This window comes from Balaenoptera physalus (genome assembly GCF_965194825.1).
Source record: "Balaenoptera physalus genome assembly, chromosome: 12".
NCBI classification, from domain to species: Eukaryota; Metazoa; Chordata; class Mammalia; order Artiodactyla; family Balaenopteridae; genus Balaenoptera; species Balaenoptera physalus.
The window spans coordinates 80,283,603-80,298,591 of NC_138897.1; the positions used below are offsets into that span (position 1 = coordinate 80,283,603).

At 45.4% G+C, this 14,989-nt stretch overlaps 1 protein-coding gene across 1 annotated transcript; it reads right to left on the reverse strand.

The window, feature by feature from the left end:
• Positions 1-624: 624 nt before the first annotated feature.
• Positions 625-2,576, reverse strand: COX6A1 (cytochrome c oxidase subunit 6A1). The gene is made up of 3 exons (XM_082417629.1): positions 2,416-2,576; positions 2,128-2,270; positions 625-909 (listed from the first exon to the last, which is right to left on the reverse strand). Exons 1-3 carry the CDS (start codon positions 2,513-2,515, stop codon positions 826-828), a joined length of 327 nt encoding a protein of 108 aa, XP_082273755.1. The 5' UTR covers positions 2,516-2,576; the 3' UTR covers positions 625-825.
• Between the last annotated feature and the right edge of the window lie 12,413 nt (positions 2,577-14,989).

A 14,989-nucleotide genomic window follows, 5' to 3' on the forward strand; every position in this document is an offset into this window, starting at 1 on the left:
GAATAAAACAAATATTATTATAATTGCTACTAAGGGAATAATTTTTTTCTGATTGTTCCTCATGCTATTTTGACTTTATCCTGCCCTTATAAAATGGCTCCCACTATCTCAACTACTTAAAAGGTTTTAAATTTTGAAGAGGAAATCTTAATTGCTCTTTAATGGTGGTCTCTCCTAATTCCTATGGCTACAGGAAGGTTTTAATTCCAGAAACAAATAAAGCCAGTTCTATATGCAGAAATGTGTCACACTGCCTTTATTTCTCCAAAAGTTTCTGATCCTTCCAGCCTTAAGGGAGCTGAGAGATGACCCAAGATGAGAACTTGACACCTTGGGAGAAAATTATCTGACTGTAGGGAGAATTCTTCAGCAAATGCTGGTGTCTTTGCCATCCGAAGTCTGCCAGGACCCAATTTTGACCCTTAATTAGCTTGACTTGTGGTATCTGCTTTATCCACCCCAGGCACAAGAAACCAACGCCAGGCCTGTTACATTGTTATTTGGAGGCCTGAATTCGACCTGAAACACTGTAAACAGCAGCTGCAGACCTTCACTGCAGAAATAGAAATAACATCAATGCTAATTTCTGAGGGAAAAACACCACCAAAGAATGCAACTCTCAGCTCATGACTAAGTTATTTATTTAAGCCATCTCCTGCCATAAGCAAAGGGACGGACGATCAGTATAATGGTCATCAAGTATAATGGTCATCACTGGATACAAGAAGGTGAGCTTAACGTCTCGAACACTTTTCTGGTCCATGTGTGCAGAGTAATGGTCCAACCAGTGCTGTGGTCCCCACTGGGTAATGGTCCAGGTTCTCTTTATTCGTCTTCATAGCCAGTTGGAAGCGGATTCACATGAGGGTTATGGAATAGGGTATGGTTACCATCTCCCCAGGGAAAGGGCTGTGGAGTGAATATGTCAATTAGGCAATTCCAGAAAATAGTTCAGAAACAGCACTACCACGAACTGCCTAAAGTAGGGTGAGTAACAGATAATACATAAAAACAAAATGGAAATTAGTCTTTTAACTACTGGCATATTTCAGCCCTCCCATAATTTAAAGGAGCTCTTATAAATTCCAGGGGAGCCTGTAAAGTAGACAGTATGAAAAGCAAGCTCAAGTTCATTACTCAAAAGCCTCTCCCTGGCAACTGTACATCAGTGCTGTGTTTCTGAAAGTGCAATCCTCCCGTCATCTGTATCAGAGTGGTAGAGGTGGGTATGGGGGCAGAGATGCTTACTTAAATGCAGATTTCTGGATCTGAAACAAATCTCTGGATTGGAAACTGCAACATACCCTCAGTTATTTTGCATGCTACTTTTGAAAAGCATTGCTCTAGGGCAGTGATTTCCAGCCCAGGATGATTCTGCCCCTGTGGGGACGTAAGCCTGTATCTGGAGACATCTTGGGTAGAGAAGCGGATACTACTAGCACCTAGTGGTTAGAGGTCAAAGATGCTGCTAAACATCCTATAACTCACAGGACAGCCCCTCCTCGCCCCAATGAGAATTATCCAGCCCCAAATGTCAATAGTACTGAGGTTAAGAAACCTTACTGCACGGCTTCTAATTCTATTGTACAAGGGTGGGAGTGGCGCTCAAATTCAAAAATTCTTTCTGAATCTAAGGATCCTGCTTAATTTTCCAGTCCTACCTGGGCTAAATGACGTAATAATTATTATAATATATCTGCATCAATAGCCAAAGGATGACACAGTTGGGATGATAACTAGCACAGAGGTGAACAGAAGCTGTCGATCTCTTCATTATGCAGCTAGTAGCTTCCAGATGCCCAGGTTTTAGAAAGGTGAACAGCCTTCCGACTTTGCCAGTCTAAGGGAGTTTCCCAAATCTCCGTTTTGTACCAGCGACAACTGTTTCAGAACAGTATCAGAAGGCAAAAGGTGGGATGACTCGGAGAAAGGAAAACTAAAGGGCACTTATTGTACGACCTTGAAAAAGAAAAGTGAGATATGACCGGAGAAAATAAAAATGTGTTTGGGAGGATTAAATGAGAAACTGTACACGCACGGCACCCACGCTTTTAGAGAATGAAGAACTTGGACTAGGACATTTGGAATGAAAAGCGAAGAGACACTCGAAGAGACTGCAAGGGGTACCTTGGACCTGATGCGGAGATGGGGGTAGGCGACGAACTCGGGTCTCTCCTCTTCTCCGTGGTGCGACTTAAGGAACACGTTCAGCATGCTCACTCCTACCCCGGGGAGCGCCACGAAGTAGGTGAGGGCCTTCCACATGCGAGCTGCAGAGGGGGCACGACGCTCAGGCCTGGCGGTAATACGCCCGGGTCTCCTCTCCCTCCCCCAAGGCCTCAAGCCAAGGTCACAGTCCCGCCGCTCTTCGCTCCAGTGGGGCCGAGGCCCGCCCTGAGCACCCAGCCCCAGTACCTGAGCCCTCCTCGCCGTGGGCGCCACTCGACATAGGTCGGCTCAGCAGCCGGGAACGACCTAGCAGCCCAGAAACCCGCGTTGCAGCTGCCGTCGCCATCTTCGACGAGAACCGCCGCAGCGCCGGAAGCGGAAACAGAAAGTTGACTGTGGGGGCGGGGCCACAACCTCAAAAGGAAGTTCCTATTGGGCGGTGCCTTTTAACCCGAGGAGCCTGCGCACTGTTTTCCGGGCCAGCAGAATCCTAGCCTGAAAGCTCGGAGCCGCAGAGCTAGAGGGAGCATGCGCTCTGCACTCCTGCGTGCACTCCCTGCTCCCTAAGGTCAGCACCCTGGTGAGGTTAAGCGCAAAAGAAAGGTTTGTGGAGGACACCCTGGCATCCGGGGTCGCTCCCTTCGTTGAAGTCCGTACACACCAACAGGAGGTTCCGAGCACAAACCACTCTATCTAAATGCCATTTCCCCTCCTCCCTATCCTTTGACTCTGCGCTATTTTTTCATGGCACCAGGACATAATAATAATCGTCATCATCATTATTACAATATTTTGTCGGCATCACAGAGTTTATGTTCTATCAGGGGAGACAAAAGATTTTGCCACTGCAGCATCCCCAAACTCTGGAATCGTGCCTGGCAGGTAACAGGTGCTCAACACAAATTTGTTGAATGAATGAAAGAATGAATGAGTGAATGAATGAATAGCAACGGGAAACAATTGGCATCTGTTATATTTTATCTCTACAGTTCTTTCCCACCCCTCCTGTCATTTTTCTTCCTTCTACTCATCTAAAAACAGTTTTAAAAATAAAAGTTAAAAAATAGATACACAAGATAAAATGAAAGTAAACTTTTTTTTTAAATTTTATTTATTTATTTATTTTTGGCTGCGTTGAGTCTTCGTTGCTACGTGCAGGCTTTCTCTAGTTGTGGCGAGTGGGGGCTACTCTTCATTGTGGTGCGCGGGCTTCTCATTGCGGTGGCTTCTCTTGTTGCGGCGCACGGGCTCTAGGCACGCGGGCTTCTGTAGTTGCAGCACGCGGGCTCAGTAGTTGTGGCTCAGGGGCTCTAGAGCGCAGGCTCAGTAGTTGTGGCGCACGGGCTTAGTTGCTCCGCGGCATGTGGGATCTTTCCAGACCAGGGCTCAAACCCGTGTCACCCTGTATTGGCAGGCAGATTCCCAACTACTGCGCCGCCAGGGAAGTCCCAAAAGTAAACTTTTTGACCATAGGTTCCTTTAAGGATATAATGAAAGCTATGAATCCTTTCCTCACAAAAAATGCAGCTGCTCCTAAGCACACACAGTTTAAGCACGCAATGTTGGGGGAAGAAGGTACTATAAAGTACATCCAGACACCCTCTAAGAGTCCTGTGCCCCAGGTTAAGAACCTCTACTTAGAGGAGTAAACAGGGACTCTGGCGTGGTAAGACTGGATTCACATTTTGTTTCCATCCCTCACAGCCTGTATGACCTTGAGCAAGTTAGATAAAACGAATGCTTTAAGGTCCTGCAGTTTCATGAAAACAAAAATTTAGGATCATATTACTAGAGCTTCACAATCTGATCTTTCTTTCTCTGAGTAGCCTGGGTTTTTGCATGTTATGGTGAAATTAGGATTGTCAAATCCCTAGGCATCCTCAAACACAGCCAGAGGGGCTGTGAAGCCCCACAGTGTAGCCATGGAAAGGGTCCAAGCTCAAGGATCAGGAAATCCTGGGTTTAAATCTGGTCTGTCCCCAACTGTTCCTCTTCTCTAAAATGGGAATGTAATATGCAGTTATTCATCCCTTTATCTGACAAACAATAATTTAAGACACAGCCCCACCTGGGGAAGTTACTCACCCTCTATCCATAATAATGATGGTTCATTTAATAAATATTAACTACGGTGGCTACTATGTGCCAGGTGTACACAGTAGTATGCAAGAGCTATAAGATCTCTCTCATGCAATTTACAATTCAGTGTTAGAGACAGGATTAAGTGAAAAATGCCCAATGCCTGGGATATGTTAAAAATTCAACAAATGTTTATTTTCTCATAGGACTTTCATACATCTTACGGTGGTAATGCTAGGTAAAGATTCTGTCTGTCGTATGCTTGGCCCACAGTACATTCTCAGGCATGATGCCTATGATGTTATTGCCAGGTATGCTCAGCATTTGCAAAGCTTTGGGTGACTGAGTTTAGACAGCCCAGGAAACCAAAATCATCAATACAACGAATAGCTAATATTTACTAAGCACTTATTTCATGCCGTCATCTATGCTAAACACTTTACATAAATTGTCTTCTCCACCTCAGTAAATGGGCACTCCATTCCTCAAGTTTAACACCTTGGAATCACCTTTGATATCCCTCTCTCTCTCTCTCTCTCTCTCTCTCTCTCTCTCTCTCTCACACACACACACACACACACACAATTTTCTATCCAGAATCTGACAGCTACTTACCACCTACTGCTACCAATTTAATCAAAGGTGTTATCTCTCACCTGGGCAATTGCAACAGCTTCCTAACTGGTCTCCCTGCTACCTGGCCCTTCTACAGCCTATTCTTACGTGGCAGCCAGGGGAATCCCTTAAAACCTGTCAGATCATCTTCTTCCTCTGCTCAAAATCCTCAGTGGTTCCCATCTGAGAGTAAATGCCAAAGTCCTGACAGTGGGCTGCCAAGTCCTACACACCTTGCCCCCAGCCACCTCTCTGACATCATGTAGTCTACCTGCTCCCTTGCCCACTTCACTCCAGCCACATTGGCCTTCTTGCCTTTTCTTGAACATGCCAGGCATGCCCCTGCCTCAGGACTTTTGCACATGCTCATATCTCTGCCTAGAAGAGTTTCCCCCAGGTAGCCGCATGAATTGCTTCCTTATTTCACTCAGGGCTCTGCTGAGAAGCCATCTCTTATCAGAAAGGCCTTCCCAGGCCACCCTGAAGTGAAATAGCTCCTCCCCACCCTGACACTCTATCCTCCTTACTGCGCGTTATCTATCTTTGTGGCACTTACCACCATCTGCTGTATTAAATATTTATTGGTTTATTGTCTGCCTTTCCTCACCATACACCATGGGGGCAGGGACTATGTTTTGTTCACTGGTGTGACCACTTGGCACATGATAGGACCTCACTGAATATACATTAATCCCAACCATGATCCTGTGAGCTAGATACTATTCTCCCCATTTTTCAGATAAGGAAACTGAGACTCAAAGTTGTGAGGGAAATTGCCCAAGATCACAAAGCTTTAGGCAAGTGGTGGACTCAGGCAGTGTGGGACTCAAGCCAGTTCTTTTAACCTCAAAGCCATACAGACTTTGCTTTAGGTAGAATGACACCAACTCCGAGAGGTCACCCTGTCAAGCTCATGCTAATCTGATGCTCTGAATAAGGATTAGTAAGAAAAAAAAAAAAAGAGCTAATAATTTCTGACTTCAGTAGGTTTGGAAAGAAAAATATTTCAAGTCATGGGGTCCTTGAGAATGGATGGAACCATCAAATGTGTTTTCAAGGTGCTGAGCTGGCAGTTCCCAGCTTGTGCGTCCTCTCACAGTGAACCCCAGGGCATCTGGCCTCTCTGTGCAGGGAGTCTCCCCAAGGCCATGGCCAGCCAGGCCTGGATTTGACGTCATCTTCTCTGGCAGCTGGTGATGTTTACACTCATGTTGAAGCCACTAAGGTCTCTGGTGCTCTGTTTCCTTGAAACAGGGAGCTGGCAGGCAGGCACCTCAATATTGGGGCCAGCTGCTGATGCGGGGATTGGAGGGAGGCTGGGGGAGGCTGCCTAGCCAAGGACAGGGCTTGCTTAGGGGAAAGCTTATCTGGGGCATTCTGCCTGCTACTTCTGCTGTGGTTTCTCCCAGCTAAGAGTTCATCCAGTTCCTGGACCAATAAATATTTGTCTGCCAAGAGACTAATCCCAAGTCTCAATTAAGTGCTCAATTATCGTTCGTTATTATTTTTGCCATGGTCAGGGGAGGGGTACAGGTTCTATGGAAACAGAGCAGAGGGGTATTTGGCCTGCACTATGCAGAAGGCACCGAAGCTTTTTTCCAAGCACGCTGCAGGGGTGCTACGACCACCACTTCCATCATCTGAATAACTTGTCTGAGATGCTTAGCATCATTAATTCATTTAATTAGGGTCTCAACTGTGTCCTTGGACTGGGGCAACAGCAACGACCTCATGGAACACCCAGTCTAGAGGGAGAGACTGACAAGTAAACAGTTACTACAACCAGTGTGATGGGTTCTACAATGGGGCGCAGTACAGCATGAACCTTGGTATCAGGTTCTAGTCTCAGGTCAGCTACTTAGCTACGTAATCATGGGCAAGTCAAGTGACCTCTTAGAGTCTCACTTGTGAATTGGAGTTATTACAAGGACTTAACAGGATAATAGTTATTAGCTAATATTTATTAAGCATTTACCATGTACTGGGCCCTTCACGTGCATTAGTGTAGTCATTACAGCACTGCTATGGGATAGCTACTATTCTTATCCTCATTTCACAGATGAGGAAACTGAGGCACAAAGAGAGGTGAAGTCATTTGCCTAAGTTCCACACCCTCTAAGTGATTGAGCCGGGATTCAAATCCAAGAAGTCTGGCCTCAAAGTTTGCACGTTTAATCACTCTGTGATACTGCTTCAATAACTCAAGTGACCAAGCAAAGGAAATTACAAACAAGACGAAAAGACAACCCTCAGAATGGGAGAAAATATTTGCAAATGAATCAACGGACAAAGGATTAATCTCCAGAATATATAAACAGCTCATGCAGCTCAATATTAAAAAAGAAACAACCCAATCAAAATATGGGCAGAAGACCTAAATACACATTTCTCCAAAGAAGACATACAGATGGCCAAGAAGCACATGAAAAGCTGCTCAACATCACTAATCATTAGAGAAATGCAAATCAAAACTACAATGAGGTATCACCTCACACCACTTAGAATGGGCATCATCAGAAAATCTACAAACAACAAATGCTGGAGAGGGTGTGGAGAAAAGGGAACCCTCTTGCACTGTTGGTGGGAAGGTAAATTGATACAGACACTATGGAGAACAGTATGGAGGGTCCTTAAAAAACTAAAAATAGAATTACCATACGACCCAGCAATCCCACTACTGGGCATATACCCAGAGAAATCCATAATTCAAAAAGACACATGTGGAAGATTGGGATTGACATATATACACTAATATGTATAAAATGGATAACTAATAAGAACCTGCTGTATAAAAAAATAAATAAAATAAAATTCAAAACTTAAAAAAAAAAAAAAACGACACTTGCACCCCAATGTTCATTGCAGCACTCTTTACAATAGCCAGGTCATGGAAGCAACCTAAATGCCCATCGACAGACGACTGGATAAAGAAGATGTGGTACATATATACAGTGGAATATTGCTCAGCCATAAAAAGGAACGAAATTGGGTCATTTGTAGAGACGTGGATGGATCTAGAGACTGTCATACAGACTGAGGTAAGTCAGAAAGAGAAAAACAAATATCGTATGTTAATGCATATACGTGGAACCTAGAAAAATGGTACAGGTGAACAGGTTTTCAGGGCAGAAATAGAGACACAGATGTAGAGAACAGACGTATGGACACCAAGGGGGGAAAGTGGCGGGGGGGTGGGGTGGTGGTGGGATGAATTGGGAGATTGGGATTGACATGTATACACCGATGTATATAAAATAGATAACTAATAAGAGCCGCTGTATAAAAAAATAAATTAGGGGCTTCCCTGGTGGCACAGTGGTTGAGAATCTGCCTGCCAATGCAGGGGACACGGGTTCGAGCCCTGGTCTGGGAAGATCCCACATGCCGCGGAGCAACTAGGCCCGTGAGCCACAATTACTGAGCCTGCGCGTCTGGAGCCTGTGCTCCGCAACAAGAGAGGCCGCGATAGTGAGAGGCCCGCGCACCACGATGAAGAGTGGCCCCTGCTTGCCGCAACTAGAGAAAGCCCTCGCACAGAAATGAAGACCCAACGCAGCCAAAAATAAAAATTAAAAAAAAAAAGTAAAAAAATAAATTAAATAAAATTAAAAAAAAAAAAAAACTCAAGTGACCTTAGCACGGTGCCTGGCACAAAGTGAGTGCTCAATAATTTTTTGTTAACTATTATTATTGCCATGATTAGGGGAGGGGGAACAAGGTCTATGGAAGCAGAGCAGAAGGGTATTTGTCCTGGACTAGGGAAGGGCAGTCAGGGAAGGCTTCTTGTAGGACGTGACATCTAAGTCATGCCACTATCCCCCCAAATAAATATGAGTGAGTCAAGGACAAGTTTTGGTTGGAAGGGAGATGGGAGAGTTTTCCAGGCAGACATCACCACAGAGAAAAGATATGGGTACTGTATCCAGAATTCCAAACGGTGCCTTAACGTTGGAGGTGTGAAGGGAGAGAAGGAGCAAGAACTTAAGAGTCCTGCAGACATAGAGAATGGACTTGAGGACATAGGGAGGGGAAAGGGTAAGCTGGGACGAAGTGAGAGAGTGGCATGGACTTATATATACTACCAGATGTAAAATAGATAGCTAGTGGGAAGCAGCCGCATAGCACAGGGAGATCAGCTCAGTGCTTTGTGACCACCTAGAGGGGTGGGATAGGGAGGGTGGGAGGGAGACGTAAGAGGGAAGAGATATGGGGATATATGTATATCTATAGCTGATTCACTTTGTTATAAAGCAGAAACTAACACACCATTGTAAAGCAATTATACTCCAATAAAGATGTTAAAAAATAAAAATAAAAAATAAAAAAAGAACTTAGAGCCCTACAGTCCTACAGGCTATGATGAGTTAGGATTTTATCCAAAGGGTACTAAGAAGACTTGCTTTTAAGCTAGGAGAGAGGTGATCAGCTTTGCACCTGAGGCTTTGCACAGGCTGGCCTCTCCTGTCTGGAAATGCCCTTCCCACCCTGTTGTGCGTCTCTGTCTGCACGCACCCCACTCAGTTCTCACCTCCTACAGGCAGCCTTTCCTGGTTACACCGTGCCCCTGGCCTCTGGTACCCCAGTGAGGTTTAAGTTCACTACACTGTGTTTGAAAACTATTCCTTCTCCTCATTTCCACTCTGAGCTCCAGGAGAGCTCCCCTCCCCCCACCCTTTTCTAAGATTCCTCTGAATTCCCATACAGCCTGGCACAGAGCAGTCATAACAAAATGGTTAAGAACTCAGTTTCTCAGTCAAAGCTGGATTTTTAAAAAATATTTATTTATGGGCTTCCGTGGTGGTGCAGTGGTTAAGAATCCGCCTGCCAGTGCAGGGGACAGGGGTTTGAGCCCTGGTCTGGGAAGATCCCACATGCTGCGGAGCAACTAAGCCGGTGCACCACAACTACTGAGCCTGCGCTCTAGAGCCCGCGAGCCACAACTACAGAGCCCACGTGCCACAACTACTGAAGCCGGCGCACCCTAGAGCCTGTGCTCTGCAACAAGAGAAGCCATCGCAATGAGAAGCCTGCTCACCACAACGAAGAGTAGCCCCCGCTCACCGCAACTAGAGAAAGCCCCCGCACAGCAACGAAGACCCAACACAGCCAAAAATAAATAAAATAAAATTAATTAATTTTAAAATATATATATATTTATTTATTTGGTTGCACTAGGTCTTTAGTTGCAGCAGGCGGGCTCCTTAGTTGTGGCATTTGAACTCAGTTGAGTCATGCATGTAGGATCTAGTTCCCTGACAGGGATCAAACCGGGGCCCCCTGCATTGCGAGCACAGAGTATTAATCACTGCACCACCAGGGAAGTCCCTCAAAGCTGGATTAAAATCCTGGCTCTGCTACTTTTGCTGGACAAATCACTTCACCTTTCTGTGCCTCAGTTTCTTCATCTGCAGAATGGGGAAAATCATAGTACGTACCCACCTAATAAGATTGTTGGGAGGACTGAATGTGATGATATGTGTAAAAACACTTAGCATCTTGCTCAACAAATAGAAGCAATTTGTATTGTATTATTATTAATCATCTGCTGTTACATTAAGCTAAAAACAGAACCAGTGTATGGACTGTGAAATATATGTCAATAAAGCTGTTAAACACAACAAAGCAGGCTACGAAACATGATGAAATGTATATTTCCATTTTGGTAAAGTGCATGGAAAAATGCTGTAAGGATTATACTTACGTGTTAAGAGAAGTATGTCTGGGTTTTAATTTTCTTTTAAAAATTTCTACAATGAATATTTATTACTTGTGCTATAAAAACAAAGGCTTTCACCAAAAAGCAGACTGTGAAGTTGATACCAGAACTTGTGTTGTTGGTATTCTTCCCATTAGACTGTAAGCCCCATGAGGGCAGGGACCCCTTCTGCCTGGCGCAGGGAAAGCCCTGAGTAATTGACGGAAGGGTGACTGGATGAATGGGGGCTTCTCTGGTACCCTCACCTGCAGTACCGCACTCTCCCTGTGGGTGGCAGGCTCCGCATGTGTGGGCGCCGCCCACGAGTCTGGCCACAGATGAGTCGCGCCAGCGACCTTCAACGTGGCTGTCTTGAAGGAGGGAGAGAGGTGGAACCTGAGAGAGGGGTAGAGAGAGCTCGGGCTCAGGGACTCCTTCTTAAGGCCTTGCCTCTTAGACGTCTCCTGAATCTTCCCCGGACTGGAACAAGAAAACTTCACTTTCTAGAGAATGTCCCCTCACCCCACCTCACCCCATCCCACACTGGGGGGAAGAGAGGAGAGACTGAAAGGCCCCTGGGACCTGGGAGACAGAGGAGGAGAGAGAGAGGCCATCCCGAAAATCTTCATCTTCGCAACTCATAACTCACAGGGTGCTGCTCTTGGCAGTTGACTAATTGCCTCCATCCAGTAGCTCTTTGATCTTAGAAGGGAGGTGTGCTAGTGTCCCATTTTGCAGACGAGGGTCATTGTGGCTTAGAGAGGTAGTGCTCGCTTAGAGAGGCAGACCTCAGCTGAGTCTGATTCCAAATCCCTTCCCTTGAGTCTGCCTCCTCCCCCACTCCCCCCTCCCCTCCCCCACCGTGTGTCAAGCTGAGACATCCTTGGAGGGGGTGTGTACCCATCTAAGTTACCATTATTAATTGTTAATACTAACAGCGTCTGTTTAGCCTAGACTTCCTGTGGTACTGGCACTTGACATATATTATCTCATTTAATCCTTCCAACAACACTTTGAAGTAAGAACTATTGTTATCCCCATTTTACAGATGAGGAAACTGAGCCTCAGAGATGCAAATATTGACAAATCTGGAGACAAGTTTGACAGAGCCAGGATTCAAATGCATGGCTGTCTGACCCCAAAGTCTGCTTTTTACCAGTACATGTTTTCCCTTCATAATTATTTTAAGTATTAAAGTATCGAATACATACATCTATATGGTACAAATTACAAAATAATACTAATAATAAATAATAAAGAATGAAAAGCCTCCCCATCCCTGTTCTCCAACCACCCATTTTTACTCCAAAGAAGGTTACCATACTAGAGCTTTCTGATGATCCTTCTAGAGATATTCGGTACGTAGATGAACACCTATTTTACCGCCTCTTACGCACTGATCAGTGACTTTCTAAACCATAAGAAGGACCAAGTCTTCTTCTAGAACATGGTGTAATTTCTCTTCACTGACTCCTTGGATTGGCATGCAGGGCCTCCCAGGGGCACCTCCACCCACTTTATGCATCAGCCACATAGGTCTTCTCCAAGCTCCGCATCATGTTGCCATCTTCCCAGCCTCCTTGCCTCCAGCCTCCTTCCAACTGCTTCATTTATTGTGATCTCTTTCCCTTTGAGGCTCCCCAGCCAGAACCTATCCCCCCTCCCAGAGGCCCTGTTAGCCTCTCTCTTTTAGCACATTTCACTGTACCGCCTGTGATGGTGGTTGTCTCCATGGTTGACTCTCCGACTGGATCATTAATTTTAGGTGTCCCTTGTCATTGGGTAGGTGGCCTTATAATGGTGCCACCATCCACACAGTCCCCAAGCTAACAAAATAGGAGTCGATCTTTCTCATTGTCTTCTCTTTCATTTTCACAGCCAGTCAACCACCAAGTGGATTTTACTTTGGAAATGTCTGTCTAATGTTCTCCATCCCTGTTTCGTCATGGCTACTCTTCTCTCTCCCCTGGACTATTGCATTAGCCTGAGGGCTGGTCCATCTCCTTATAGCTTCACCGCCTTCAATCTGTTCTCCACAGGGCAGCTGTGGTGATTCTTCTAAAGGGCAAGTCTGACTAGACCTCTCCTCTCTGCAACCCTTCAATGGCTTCCTGTTGCCTGAGGTTAAAACCCAACACCTCACTCTGACCTTCAAGGTCCTGAAGGATATACAGTCACTGCCTATTGCTACCATTTTCACTAAGGACACCTCAGTCATCCTCTGAGCTAATCTTTTTGTTTCTGAAATATGCCAAGTCCCTTCCAACCTCAGGGCCTTTGCTCATGCTGTTCCCTCTGCCAGGAATGCTCTTCCCACTCCTCATCTCACTAAATTCTAAGTAGCTGGGGAGCTCCATGAGAGCAGGGACCTTGTCAACCTTGCTTACTCCTGTATCCTAACACCAAACCCAGTGCCTGACGCAAACCAGGTGCTTAATTTTTTTTTTAATGAAATGATTCTGCTTTTTAAATTTTTGACACAACTTTTGCTCTCTACCATGCAATATAACATCATGTCTTCTGTGTTTTTTTGGGGTTTTTTTTGGCCACATGGCTCGGCATGTGGGATTTGAGTTCCTTGACCAGAGATCAAACCCGCGCCCCCTGCATTGGAAGCGCAGAGTAGCAACCACTGGACCACCAGGGAAGTCCATGTCTTCTGTTTTTATCTAACAATTTCGTGTGCCCCACAGCTACATCCTAAACTGCACCCAGACAGTCACCCACTGTCTGCATTTCCCATGCCAGGCTGCACAGTAATAAATACTAATTGTTCTAAAATTTTTTTCACATTCAAGATTTTTATTATTTTTACTATTATTATTAATTTTTTAAACATCTTTATTGGAGTATAATTGCATTATTGTTAATTTTTTGGCCGCGTGGCATGTGGGATCTTAGTTCCCTGATCAGGGATCAAACTCATGCCACCTGCAGTGGAAACACGGAGTCCTAATGACTGGACCACCAGGAAATTCACTGAAGATTTTTATTATTATTTTGCTGTTGTTGTTCTTCTTCTGGTGACAAAATGCCAACTGTAAAAACTTCAGACAGAAATAAATTAGAAGGTATGAGTTCCCCAGGGGCCCACCCTTTAGAACCATTGCTGATTTAAATGGCACCTGTAACCTTGTTTCCATTTGTAGACTTTGCAGGGGAGGAAGACAAGGCTCACCTGCCTGCCTGTGAGGATACTGCTTCTTTTCTTATTTTGTAGCCCACACCCCGCCCCGTAGTTATGCTCACAGCATTGATCCCAACATTACACATTTTCTGTGAAGTTGGCAGTCATTGGCACCAATGACTCTGATGGAGAGGAGGTCTATTTAAACCTCACCAGGGATGGAGGCCCATTCTCAGGCTTACATCAGACTCCAGGCTTACATCAGACTCTAGGTCTCCATTCAAGTTAGTAAACATTGAATGAACTTGAACACTGCTGGAAAAAATAAAATTCCTGGGTCAAACTGAACCCAGGTTCAAATCTTGCCACCAGCACTTCCTGTGTGCCCTTGCGCAAGTCATTTGCTTTCTCTGAGCCTCCTTTCTTCAGCTGGAAGATGACAACAATAAGAATAGGATCACACTCCAGCTGTATTGGCTTTCTTTTTCCTTGAGCAAGCCAACCTCATTCCCACCTCAGGGCCTTTGCAAACGCTGTGCCCCTTGCCTGGAACCGTCTTCCCCCAACTTGTCACGTGATATGCCTCCCCTTAAATATCAGCCTTCTTGGAGAGGCCTTCCCTGGTCACTCTCTCTAAAAGAGCTCCTCTTTGTTTATAGCCACTATCATTTTTTTTATAGCACAAATCATAATCTGTGCTTTTGTTTCTTATTAATTACCCAACTTTTTTTTTTTAGCAAATTTTATTTATTTATTTATTTATTTATTTATTTATTTATTTATTTTTGGCTGCTTTGGGTCTTCGTTGCTGCGTGCAGGCTTTCTCTAGTTGAGGGAGCAGGGGCTACTCTTTATTGTGGTGCGAGGGCCTCTTCTTCCGGTGGCTTCTCTTGTCGCGGAGCACGGGCGCTAGTAGTTGTGGCATGCAGGCTCAGTAGTTGTGGCTCACAGGCTCTAGAGGGCAGGCTCATTAGTTGTGGCTCGCGGACTTAGTTGCTCCGCGGCATGTGGGATCTTCCCGGACCAGGGCTCGAACCCGTGTGGCCTGCATTGGCAGGCGGATTCTTAACCACTGCACCATCAGGGAAGTCCTGGGAGGGGATTTGAATCCAGGCTGGCGAGGACCAGAGTCCTGCTATCCACCTAATATGAGTCATCAATGGTGTCCAGGAGGGTCATTCCAAGAGGGAAGAGATCCTGTGCTTCTTCTGTAATTGGGTGGATCTAAGCAGGTGTTCTCCGGGTCCCATTTCAAAGGAATTCTCCTCCACCATTTACTACTGTGCGCTAAGGACTCTAGATGG

What these genes read in the sequence shown, in the direction of transcription:
- COX6A1 (XM_082417629.1), bottom strand. Translation starts at nt 2,515, where the DNA reads ATGGCGACGGCAGCTGCAACGCGGGTTTCTGGGCTGCTAGGTCGTTCC. An exon ending in CCACGGCGAGGAGGGCTCAG is followed by an intron (nt 2,271 to 2,415) that starts GTACTGGGGCTG and finishes CCCCCTCTGCAG; the next exon opens with CTCGCATGTGGAAGGCCCTC. An exon ending in ATCTCCGCATCAGGTCCAAG is followed by an intron (nt 910 to 2,127) that starts GTACCCCTTGCA and finishes TTCACTCCACAG; the next exon opens with CCCTTTCCCTGGGGAGATGG.